This window comes from Acipenser ruthenus, chromosome 25 (genome assembly GCF_902713425.1).
Source record: "Acipenser ruthenus chromosome 25, fAciRut3.2 maternal haplotype, whole genome shotgun sequence".
Taxonomy (NCBI): domain Eukaryota; kingdom Metazoa; phylum Chordata; class Actinopteri; order Acipenseriformes; family Acipenseridae; genus Acipenser; species Acipenser ruthenus.
In genome coordinates this window covers 28,817,640-28,830,058 of record NC_081213.1, presented here as the reverse complement: position 1 = coordinate 28,830,058, position 12,419 = coordinate 28,817,640, and the positions used below count along the sequence as shown (strand labels likewise).

The 12,419-nt window shown below is 44.7% G+C and overlaps 2 protein-coding genes across 4 annotated transcripts in view; both read right to left on the bottom strand.

The window, feature by feature from the left end:
* Positions 1–2,252: 2,252 nt before the first annotated feature.
* Positions 2,253–10,376, bottom strand: LOC131701619 (tissue factor pathway inhibitor-like). The gene is made up of 6 exons (XM_059000516.1): positions 10,349–10,376; positions 10,055–10,255; positions 7,543–7,668; positions 7,224–7,286; positions 4,975–5,148; positions 2,253–4,369 (listed from the first exon to the last, which is right to left on the bottom strand). The coding sequence occupies exons 1-6, from the start codon at positions 10,374–10,376 to the stop codon at positions 4,341–4,343; spliced, it is 621 nt and encodes a 206-aa protein (XP_058856499.1). The 3' UTR covers positions 2,253–4,340.
* Positions 10,254–12,419, bottom strand: part of LOC117412339 (collagen alpha-1(VII) chain) — a 77,631-nt gene continuing 75,465 nt past the window's right edge. For all 3 annotated transcript variants that reach the window (XM_059000051.1, XM_059000050.1, XM_059000052.1), the window contains exon 120: positions 10,254–12,327. In XM_059000051.1, coding sequence (XP_058856034.1) covers positions 12,242–12,327 — 86 coding nt within the window. In that variant the 3' untranslated portion in view covers positions 10,254–12,241. The remainder of the gene's footprint in view (positions 12,328–12,419) is intronic.

Sequence of the window (12,419 nt, the reverse complement as noted above, 5' to 3'; positions counted from 1 at the left end):
GACAGCACATACTGTGACACGCTCAGGGAGGCTCACAGCGCCTGCCAGTCTAGTGTGAGAGCCGACACAACCGATCTGTCCCGTCAGTCACCTTCTCCTGCCATTCCGTCAGCAGCCGTCCTCTCGCCAATCCCTCCCTTAGAAAAGTTCACTGTGCTATGTTTGCAATTTGCAATTTGTCAGGATTCTGCGCATACTGTTGTTATATGTCTGGTCATCATCTTTTTCATCATACCTGCAGCTCTGATTATTCATTCACAGCCGTGGCAGGGGTGTACAGTACGTTTGCTGACCAGCTTGCCCGTACTCAGCTGTCCTCTCTTGTAATGTGTTTGACTGGATGTCTTTGTGAGGGCTGTCGACATGCCTCTCTCCTCTCAGTCCTCGCTGGTCAGATTGATGCCTCCCCTCGGCCCCCTGTGTAATGCGAGCAGAGGGATTGTGGATGTTGTGCAGTGCTGGAGAAATACCTGAAGGAGATTGATTGAGTTCCAGTAATTACAGGAGGCAGCATCCCTCGCTCACGCTCTTGTTTTTAAATTGCTTTGGTGCTTTCAGGCCGGAAGGCTTGGTCATTAACAGCACAGACACCAGACAGGCAGGTGGGTTAAACAATACTGCCTCCTGCTAAAGACACTTAAAATATTCATGAGCAATGTTACCACCATCTCATCACCCCGAGCGGTCTACACACACACACACACACACTAGCACACAGATAAACACACACAGACAAGCATGCATTTAGGAATACTAAAAAGTGATGACAAAAGTTTCACTCGAAGTGTTTCCACATGTCCCAGCGGGGTCACTGGCGCTCATTAGCATATTAATAACTGCCCCGCGCTGACAGCTGCCCCTGTTCCGAGGGGCAGGAGGGCAAGCTGTGTGCCCCGTCATCACCGCTCATGTTAATAACGCTGTCACTTCATCTGTCTGTTTGTTTATTAGATTGTCATTATAATGTATTCTTTCTGTAGTGGATAGTACAAGCGATACCATTGGCCCTGTTCATAAAGACTGTTAAGAATTGTTTTAGAAACATTCCCTGAGATTAAACAGTGATTTGAAAGAGGATTCTAAAAAAAAAGAAAATGTATGAACTGTAAACAAGATATAATAAATACAAATGGCCCCTTTAGGGCATTCCCTTATTAAATTGACCAAGGTATCTTTGTACAGTAGTTTTACAGTTTTCCCCCATGCTTTCCCCATGGTTTTACTATGCTTTTACCATCATCTACCCTGGATTGCCATGTTTGTTAATATGCTTTACCATCTCTCTGTGCTTTCAATGCGTGCCTGTGCTTTACCACGCTGTCACTGTGCTGTATTACACTTTGCTATGCTTTTGTACTATAGGACACTTTCATAAGGGTTGACCTTTCCAGATCACATATTCCTCACACTGCACTGCATATCCAGGGGCTCATATTAAAAGGTAAAGCTGTGGAAACAGATCTCTCCGGCCAATAGGAGCCAGCCAGAGATGAAATACAGCTCCCCTTCAACGAGAAGGAAATTGCTTTTAAACAAAGAAACATTTTCAAACTCAGCGGGTCTCTGAAATGTCAAGTGCGTATTAAAGCAGAGTGGGGTTGTGAAGCTATCTGTCTGTCAATCTCTCTATCGCGGTGCAAACGGAGAGCCTGAGACGCAGCTGCGATGCTGGACTGGAAAAGGCGCTTCCATTAGATCAGTGGGATTGACGATGCTGACGGGACACGGGCGCTTCTCTATAGATAATAAATTGTGCAGATTATCCGGTCAGGAACAAAAGACATCTGCTACAGATTTCATTATCTTTATTAAACATGGCATCTGATATGATATGTAAATAAATTGAACATATTAAAAACAAAACGACAGAACAGGCATTCTATTATTAAAATGCTATGTGCAGTAAAATAAAAATGTGTGTGTGTGTATATATATATATATATATATATATATATATATATACACACACACACGTAAATTAAATTGAACTAAACAGAAAATGTGTGTAAAGACCTTAACATGGTCCCGCAGTGCGCACATTCATTCACACCCCACTGCTTCTGGAGTTTGGATTGGTTGTGCAATGAAATCAAACCACTGTGACTGAAAATCTGGAAAAACTGTCAAAATAGGCAATTTAGCGATTAGTTTAATTTAATTGATGACTTTAACAGGCCACACGTGCAATTCATTTAAAACAGTAAAAGGAACTCACAGCCACACATGGTGAAACGCAGGAGACTTTTGAGGTGTTTAGATGCCTAATTAAAGCACAAAGTGGTGTAACATTTTCACACATGCGTGCCTATTGTTTGTATAGCACTGATTCCTGGACGGAAATGTCAAGGTTTTCATGCAGGCAGGTATATAAAGGATATAAATGAGGGCAGGTGTATCCTGAGGTGTTCGAATACATGTGCACGCTGCGGTGTCTCATGCTGTCTTCATAATCATACCTGTTCTCTGACTCACTGTATTGCAGCGTGCATACTTAATAATCGTGTCACTTCTCAATATTCAACACACATAAATAAACGCTGCACATGTTCGGAATTGGATTATTTCTTTCTTTCTTTCTTTTTTTTTTTTTTACAGTTTTTGAAATAGGAAGGACTGTGGAACAATACTTCTGTTTGTTTTGCTCAGTTTTCGTAATTACATCACGTACACAGCGTACACACTCCGTTTCGTCTTAATTTAAAAACAAAATGCAATTAAAAAATTACAAAATAGCACCATATTTGTTCGCAGTGACAAACAGACATGCAGTGTTACAAAAAAAAAAGAGATATATTTTATACATAATAAAAACAACAGATCTCCTTCTCATCCAGAGGCTTTGCAGTGCGCAGCGACAGCAAGGCTCATTGCAGCCACAGTGGATCGGACAGCTGGCTACTGCAAGACAGGACTGCTCACGGGGAGGTAGCATCCGCTGTAAAGGGTTCTTTATTTACATGACACAGAGCTCCCAAAATTACAACCAAGGCCAAGGAATAAGTCTGCAACCATCTCTCGTGGGGTTAAAAAAAACTAAAACGAAAAGCAAAACGAAAACTCTCTCTAACTCTGTATTAAAACTGGACACTTGGAACGCATACAGAGAAACCTGAATCTGTACAAGTTCAAATGGTATAGTATTTGTGTTGGTAACAAATTAATATCCCCGGATGAGAGACAAAATTCACCTCCGAACGGCTTTTAAAACACTCCACGTGGAAGTGAACTGCCATTGACTGGAACTCAGTTGTAAAGGTGAGGGAAGGACAGCCTAGACGGCGAGTTTGAAAAGCCAGAACCGTTTTTATTTTGTACAAGGAGGAGGACCTAGAAAAGAGTTCCTGCTTAACAACAAATACGAAGGATGGCCAATAAACGAAGCGAGTGGGTCTGGAGGACACAGATCCACTGTTCCTGCTGGACACAATGAGAACCCTCACACTCAGCAATACACAAGGGACTGCAACGCAGACAAGGCAACGATCTGACTGCGTGAGGAAAGAGATTCAGTCTCGCCGGTTCTATAAAAGTATGCTTGTAAAATATAAAAATTGTTACGAGCAAAGTATTTTTAAAATACAATATTAAGCTTGCATACAGCGTGGAAATACAGTTTAAAATAGTCACCTAAAAAAAAATTATATATATATATATTATATTTGGTATTGAGGGGAATAGTGATTGTTACAGGAGTTCAAATGTTACCCTTCAGGCTAACTCAATGTGTGTGATCCTTTATAAAAGTTTACCGTGCCATTTCTGCTCAGTACTTTTGCAGTTTTCTCATGCTTTTCTCATGGTTATCCTATGCATTTACCACAGTTTACCTTGGTTTGTCATATTTATTAATATGCTTTACTATACCTTGCAGTTCTTTACAATGCTTACCTATGCTTTAGTGTGCTTTTACTATGGGAAACTTTTATAAGGGATTACTCCACCTGTATAATGTGTGGTTTCAGCATCTCAGTGCTCAAGAGACATTTCAGCTGGACCATCTTAAAGAAATTAAAAACAGGAATCCGAACTCCGACCACGTTGAGAGAATGAGAGTGAAACTGGCCTGGTTCATTTTCACTCAGCTGAACACATTTGCTTTGGAATGTCAGGTAGGGAATATTTCCTCCAGAGTGTCGGGTATGGATTACGATCATCTTTGGAATGTCAGGTAGGGAATATTCTGTACCGGGATTCGGGGGAGACAGGGAGAGTTGGTTCTTCTCTGAAATGAGGGAGCGATCCCAGCCGAGGGAGGAGAGAAAGGGGAATCTGCTTGTTCGTGAAGCGTCCGGGATGTAAACTTTACAGGACGGCGGTCACCTCGCAACCCGCAGTCACTCTCACCTCCCTCCTCGCTCCGCCACGGCATCTGAAACAAAGAGGAGGGATGAAACAAGACACGTTACATTCACTGCGTCCGGCCGCCAGTCTGAACTGACTGCTCAATCCTGTCATTGAGAACGCCTCATCTAGCTGGAGTCGTACTAAATGTTAGAGAGAGATAGGGCTAGATTCTTACTCTGATAGAATTTTAAATAAATTAATAAATAAATACATAATAAATACATAATCCAGAACCTGTAGTCCTATAATCTGAACCATGATGCATATTGAAATGCAGGCTGCAGGAATCACACTTACAAATATCAGAATTCTTTACTGATGAAATATAAGTATCAAAAACATAACACGCAGACTAGACAAGGCTCTTTTAGTACGGTTCAGATTCTGACTGGCGCTCCAAACACATCACTAAACGGAGTCTGGTCCCAACTAGGGAGTGATCCTCAGCATTTGCATGGATCTTTTTGTTTTGTGTTTTTCAATAGTACTGCTTACCCTATGCTTTACCTTGCTCACTTTTTACACTTTACTATACTTCAAGTAAGTCAGACAGTAAAATAAGAAGGGAGTGCTTGTAGGGGGGTCACGTTGGCTGGGCTCGTGCCCCAGGCAGGGCTGGCAGTACCGTACCTCTGGGGGTGTCCTGACACTCCAGCTCGCAGTCCTCTTTGGTGCCGAATCGGTTCCTGTTCCCCTCACAGCCGCTGTAGATGAATGGACGGCACTCTGCCACCTTGGGGTTGTAGTACCAGCGCAGCGTGTAGCGGGAGCAGGTGCCCTCGTCCAGGGGCAGGAGGCAGGGGTCTGGGGGGGGGGGGGGGGGGAGGAGGAGGAGGAGGGGTTGGGTTGGGTTTCCGTTACAAATCGTGAGGATACTCTCATCAAAACCATTTCAGAATGTTCCAGCACATCTTATTTTTGCCGTAACTGGTCTTGAGCATGTTTGACTACCAACGGGCAAAAATAAAGACATGGATATGAGCATCAGGGATGCACTGTTTTCTTTTTTCTTAATTAAAACATGATGTATTAGTTAATATGCACAGTTTCCCTTCACGGCCCTCTTTCCCGCCCGAAGTGCTTGTGAGAAGACACTCTTATAACAGTGTCCGCTGTACGTAATAACGCAATAACTCAGTGTGAAGATGCACTCGTCAATTTTAAAAGCAGTTTTCTCTATTAACGGCCCACCCAAGGAAGTCCCTGGATTCAGTGTGTGTCTGTTCAGTCACAGATGCGTACACAGACACAGACGCAGACACACACACACTGAAACTAGAGACTTACTTGAGTAAAAGTGAATCTCAGCTTTAGAAAAAAAATAAAACATCACAAATAAATGTTAATATTGAATTAGCATTGAATTATTAATGCAACTTGTTTTGTTTTAAGTACCAACCATTACAAAATGTTTTAAATAAACCACAGTAAAAGACAATAAAAAATGTTTGAGCCAATCCAGGTTTGAGCAGATGGGTCTGTTTATTCACACCTGAGCTTTATAGACAAACCACAGAAGTGTCAGGTGCAGGTGTGTTTCACGCTTCGGAAAACCTGGACTGGCTCAAACTGCTCTGCAACAAAGTCTTTGTTTGTGCATTAGCGTGTTCATTCGAAATAAATGCAGTTATTATGACATGCTTTTGGGGGAAGGGGTTGATGTGCTCGCCAGCCCCCTCCCAGGTTAATGTTAATGCAGGTAAACACCAGTCCAGTCCTCAGCTCTAACCACCAGGCCACAACGCACCCCAGCACTGCACCCATCACAAGCAGTTAACACAAGATACGAAACGCTGGTCTGTTAGACCCCCTGGCGCCCCGCTGTGTTAGAATATGAAACGCTGGTCTGTCAGACCCCCTGGTGCCCCGCACTATTAGAATATGAAACGCTGGTCTGTCAGACCCCCTGGCGCCCCGCTGTGGTAGAATATGAAACGCTGGTCTGTCAGACCCCCTGGCGCCCCGCACTGTTAGAATATGAAACGCTGGTCTGTCAGACCCCCTGGCACCCCGCTGTGTTAGAATATGAAACGCTGGTCTGTCAGACCCCCTGGCGCCCCGCTCTGTTAGAATATGAAACGCTGGTCTGTCAGACCCCCTGGTGCCCCGCTGTGGTAGAATATGAAACGCTGGTCTGTCAGACCCCCTGGCGCCCCGCACTGTTAGAATATGAAACGCTGGTCTGTCAGACCCCCTGGCGCCCCGCACTGTTAGCATATGAAACACTGGTCTGTTAGACCCCCTGGCACCCCGCTGTGTTAGAATATGAAACGCTGGTCTGTCAGACCCCCTGGCGCCCCGCTCTGTTAGAATATGAAACGCTGGTCTGTCAGACCCCCTGGCGCCCCGCTGTGTTAGAATATGAAACGCTGGTCTGTCAGACCCCCTGGCGCCCCGCTGTGTTAGAATATGAAACGCTGGTCTGTCAGACCCCCTGGCGCCCCGCTCTGTTAGAATATGAAACGCTGGTCTGTCAGACCCCCTGGCGCCCCGCTGTGGTAGAATATGAAACGCTGGTCTGTCAGACCCCCTGGCGCCCCGCTGTGGTAGAATATGAAACGCTGGTCTGTCAGACCCCCTGGCGCCCCGCTGTGTTAGAATATGAAACGCTGGTCTGTCAGACCCCCTGGCGCCCCGCTGTGGTAGAATATGAAACGCTGGTCTGTCAGACCCCCTGGCGCCCCGCTGTGTTAGAATATGAAACGCTGGTCTGTCAGACCCCCTGGCGCCCCGCTGTGTTAGAATATGAAACGCTGGTCTGTCAGACCCCCTGGCGCCCCGCTCTGTTAGAATATGAAACGCTGGTCTGTTAGATTACAGAGGAGCCAGCATGCAGGGAGTTAGAGTTTTAACCCTTCGGGTGCCGAGTATCCTGTTACCTTCGTCGGAGGAAGCTCGTTTGCGTCGTCTTGCTTGCACTGGGTCCATGGTGCTCGTTTCACCTGCAAAAGAACAACAGATCCGTGACCATGTGGGAGTTGCTGTGTAGAGCAGTCTGCTCACACGGTCACTGGTAAGGGTCAGGAACATCTAAATAACAAACATTTTGTGTCATTATTTTTTTCTAGTCCCGAAGATATATATATATATTTTTTTTAACGGACACAAATTAATAATGAATTGAATTGAAACGCCACAGAAGAAGCAGCTAACGCGTTGGAATTCAGGAATTTGCAGACAATTATTTGCGGCGCTCACCCTCGGTGAAGGTGACTGTGGGATAGAATTCCTGCTCCTCCTCTTCCGGATCATCGTAGTTCTCCACGGAATAGACGTGTTCGTAGTCCGGGTCGTTCGTGTTCACCACCACACGCAGTTCCCTCCCTAAAACACAGGGGGCGCCACACCATCAGAGCCCCTGTCCGTCAGCCAATCAGTTACGAGGAATCTAGACCAGAGCTAACCAGCACCCCGCGGCCAAGCAGGGCTTTGTACCGAGATCCTGCCCCGATGGAGCCTCCACACCAACACTACAGGGCTTTGGACTGAGATCCTCCCCCGATGGAGCCTACACACCAACACTACAGGGCTTTGTACCGAGATCCCGCCCCGATGGAGCCTCCACACCAACACTACAGGGCTTTGATCTGAGATCCTGCCCCGATGGAGCCTCCACACTAACACTACAGGGCTTTGTACTGAGATCCCGCCCCTATGGAGCCTCCAGAACAATCAGACCCCTGCTAGATCAACTCTGAACTGCTCTCAGCACTGCTCCTGCAATCAGACCCCTGCTAGATCAACTCTGAACTGCTCTCAGCACCGCTCCTGCAATCAGACCCCTGCTAGATCAACTCTAAACTGCTCTCAGCACCGCTCCTGCAATCAGACCCCTGCTAGATCAACTCTGAACTGCTGAAGGTAAACTGCTCTTCCTCTGTGATTGCCTTGAGCTCATCCATACCAGCAGGCAATCCCTGAACAGACCTACAGACTGGGAGACTGGGTTTGTAAACCCCTGTAATAAGTGTCATTGTTTTCTTGCAGCGGATGCACCAACATAACACATGTATTTAACCATTTCACAGTTTGCGTCCAGCCCGTCTTTCCATTCAACTTGTTTAATTCAATGGGCTGAGATTTCAATGCATTGCAAGCCTGAGCACTTCAGAGCAGATTGAGGAGGAGGCTGACAGCTTGCATTGTTTCAACACCGCTCGTTTCAGAAACCCATTTCAACAAGGTTCTTCTAACAATAAGACTGGATGCAGTGGGTTTACACAACCCTGGTATACTCTGAAAACGTCTAACCAGCAAGACAGAGAAGTGTGTGCTCTAGTACATATGAGCCAAGAGCATTGCTGTTATTTTAGTCTAGTTATTTTAGTCCAATAATGTGATATCTTGTAACAAGTGTAAGTCGCCCTGGATAAGGACGTCTGCTAAGAAATAAATAATAATAATAATAATAATAATAATAATAATAATAGTTGAGAGACATTCATTTTCCTAGCCTGCAGAGCTGTGGCCCAGTGGTTTTTAAAGCTGAGAACCAGTGCAGTGTTTCACAAATACTATCAAGCGATGTTTAAAATCAATTATATGAATTTTTGATCTTTAATGCACCCCAAGCCAGCCGGTCCCCTATGCTAGTCAGCATGCAGTTACTGTAATAATCGCACCATCGGTTTGAGTGGTCCTCAAGCTGAGGGTGTGGTGAAAGTCTTTAAACTTCATGAGTTTGGATTCATTTCATGAATAGTTTAAAAATGGGAGCTACTGTATATATCAAGACATTTACAGAGAGCTGGTCAAGAAATGGTAGCATTTAAATAAGAACAAAAAGATCTGTAATGTGTATTCTGCGTTTGCTGCCTGCACCACAAACTAGTGGATAACTCATTTTAACAGGAGCTGCAGCAGGAAGAACTAGAACAAAGGACAGTGAGGATTATGCAAGTTTTGTGCCAGGCAATGCATGAAATCCTTCCTATCCCTTGTGTCATCCTGGCACAGTTCTTGCTTTAATTAAACTTGGATTTGACACTCTTGCGAGTCTTGTGTAATCCTAGCACAGTCACTGTGTATTTATTGGCAGGGTTAGTGCTGGAGGTTCAAGCTGAGAGCTTGTAGGGGGAGGCAGGGTGCTAGAGGGAGCCCCTCTGGAGGGAATGGGAGATAGGCGAGTTTACCACAGTACATTTCCATGGTCATTTTTGCAGTTTTCCCATGCTTTTACAACAGTGGATTGTTTTTGGTTTTTTTAAATAGGCTTTACCATACCTTTCTGGACTTTACAGTGCTGAGCTATGCTTTCCCATGCTTTCACTGTTAGAATTTGCTGTTCCAACGCAGTAATTAACCCTCAGTCCAACTTCATTCTGCAGTCACAATCTAGTGCACTTCCACTTTAATTGGACTTTTTTTTAATAATTAGTTTTTTTCAAACATTTCAATATCTTAGTGCCTTCAAAAAAATATGATAAGCAAATAAATAAATCAGCAACCTTTTACATTTTTACAAAAGATTTCAGTCATTTTGCTAAAACTGTTAGCAAGCTTATAACAAAAGATAGAAAAAGATAGAAAAAGATAGAAAAAGATAGCGAGTTGCTAAAAATAAGTGAATCAGTAGATTAGTAAAGGCTAAAGATGCATGTCTCAAGGTTTGCTGTGCAGGGGCAGGGAGGGGCGTGTTGCTTCCAGTTGCAGTTAGCAGTGTGCAGCGAGCCATGCAGCCGCTTGGTTCAGAACGTACTGACTCACTCACCCTCCTCGCTCGAGCGGGTGAGCTGCAGCACCGGGATGGGGCGCGTGCGAAATGACTGGAGGGGCGGACGAGACGGAGAGTCTGGGAGACCTGGGGACGAGGAGGAGGAGGAGGAGGACAGGGGACAGAGAACACACAGAGAACTCCACTCTGTTAGTGTAGACACAACACACGACAGCAACAACAACGTCCACGACAAAACTCACATCGCCTGCAGGGCTAGCACTCACAAACAGAGCCACGGGGTGAATTAATGAGCTAAACAACAGGGGTGCAACGATACACTGATCTCACGATACGCAGGGCGTGATACGATGTGCATCACGATACATGCGATGGTCCTGACGGGCTGCTTGTACGATACATAATAAGATGAAATGATCATTTAACAACAGACTGTTTTGTTAAAAGACAAAAATGAAATGGGATAGAGTTGGACTGGTATCCATACCAGCTACAAAACACTTACTTTTTATTCAAGAACCACTTGATGATCTATAGTGAGCTGTGCTGCTGTGCTTTTGGTCTTGTATCATCACTTGGTGATCTACAGTGAGCTGTGCTGCTGTGCTTTCGGTCTTGTATCATCACTTGGTGATCTACAGTGAGCTGTGCTGCTGTGCTTTCAGCCTTGTGTCATATCACTTAATGATCTACAGTGAGCTGTGCTGCTGTGCTTTTGGTCTTGTATCATCACTTGGTGATCTACAGTGAGCTGTGCTGCTGTGCTTTTGGTCTTGTGTCATCACTTGGTGATCTACAGTGAGCTGTGCTGCTGTGCTTTTGGTCTTGTGTCATCACTTGGTGATCTACAGTGAGCTGTGCTGCTGTGCTTTTGGTCTTGTATCATCACTTGATGATCTACAGTGAGCTGTGCTGCTGTGCTTTCGGTCTTGTGTCATCACTTGGTGATCTACAGTGAGCTGTGCTGCTGTGCTTTTGGTCTTGTGTCATCACTTGGTGATCTACAGTGAGCTGTGCTGTGCTTTTGGTCTTGTGTCATCACTTGGTGATCTACAGTGAGCTGTGCTGTGCTTTCGGTCTTGTATCATCACTTGGTGATCTACAGTGAGCTGTGCTGCTGTGCTTTTGGTCTTGTGTCATCACTTGGTGATCTACAGTGAGCTGTGCTGCTGTGCTTTTGGTCTTGTGTCATCACTTGGTGATCTACAGTGAGCTGTGCTGCTGTGCTTTCGGTCTTGTGTCATCACTTGGTGATCTACAGTGAGCTGTGCTGCTGTGCTTTTGGTCTTGTATCATCACTTGGTGATCTACAGTGAGCTGTGCTGCTGTGCTTTTGGTCTTGTATCATCACTTGGTGATCTACAGTGAGCTGTGCTGTGCTTTCGGTCTTGTATCATCACTTGGTGATCTACAGTGAGCTGTGTTGCTGTGCTTTTGGTCTTGTGTCTCGAAAGTATTATTGATATGGATTGATACACAATGACTCGTTACACCCCTACTAAACCATGGTGGCCCTTAGTATCGCCCCTCAATCCGCTCTACCTATTTCTTTCCACTGTATGTTGATTGTACTAATCGTTGTCAGTGCATCAGTACTGTATACGACCTGAGCTCTGTCACTGTTAAGATCCTGGGTGGTTCCTGGTTTGGCTGTGGAAGGGATAAGCTTGGTTGGGTATGTTCCAGCATTGCACTGCCCTGTGAATGCAGCACCCCAAGTACAGGTTTGTGAATACTAGCCCAGGGCAAGGATTTCTGATTCATGTAGTTAGTTAAGGAACAGTTTTAAATGGCATGTCTCAGCTGAAGAGCTGTGGAAGTCTGGATCAATTCCACATGCTGCTGCGATGCATGGTCAATGACTAGAAAGGTTCATCACAAAATTTGCCCGGTAATTTTGCAAGTTTCGGCCATGCTTTTGCAATGTTTAATATGCTTTACCGTACCTCTCCGTGTTTTACACAGCTTACATATTGTTGTGCTTTACGACACATTGCTAGACTAAACACTCAGGCATGCCTTTTAAGAATCGAAACAAAAAATCAATTTGTAACAAACAAAAACACACACAGTGCACGCAAAAGAAACAATGTTTAGTTGAAGAAAAGGGTGTCCATTGGTGAGAATCATTACTTCTCTAGATTCCAAGTGTCGAGCCTTGAAGGCAGGAGTGTGGTTCTGTATAATCCACATTAGAATCTCGTTGCTACTATAAAATCAGTGTCAACAGTCATTGCTTTCAGTGTTATTCTCATGGCTGATGATTTCTCTCCAGGGAACGAGGAAACTGGGTAACTTACCTCCACAAGCTGCAAAACAAAAAAGAAGAAAATATGAAGTATGCAAAAAAATATACATATACTGTATATATAATGTAGGTATATGCCTGTCTGTCTGTCTG

Excerpts from the sequence above, each read along its gene's own strand:
- LOC131701619 (XM_059000516.1), bottom strand. The coding sequence starts at position 10,376 with ATGCACATCGTATCACGCCCTGCGTATC. Across the intron at positions 10,256-10,348 it reads CGTATCACGCCCTGCGTATC|TTTTGTCGTGGACGTTGTTG; the intron begins GTGAGATCAGTG and ends AGGCGATGTGAG. Across the intron at positions 5,149-7,223 it reads ACGAGCTTCCTCCGACGAAG|ACCCCTGCCTCCTGCCCCTG; the intron begins GTAACAGGATAC and ends CCCCCCCCCCAG.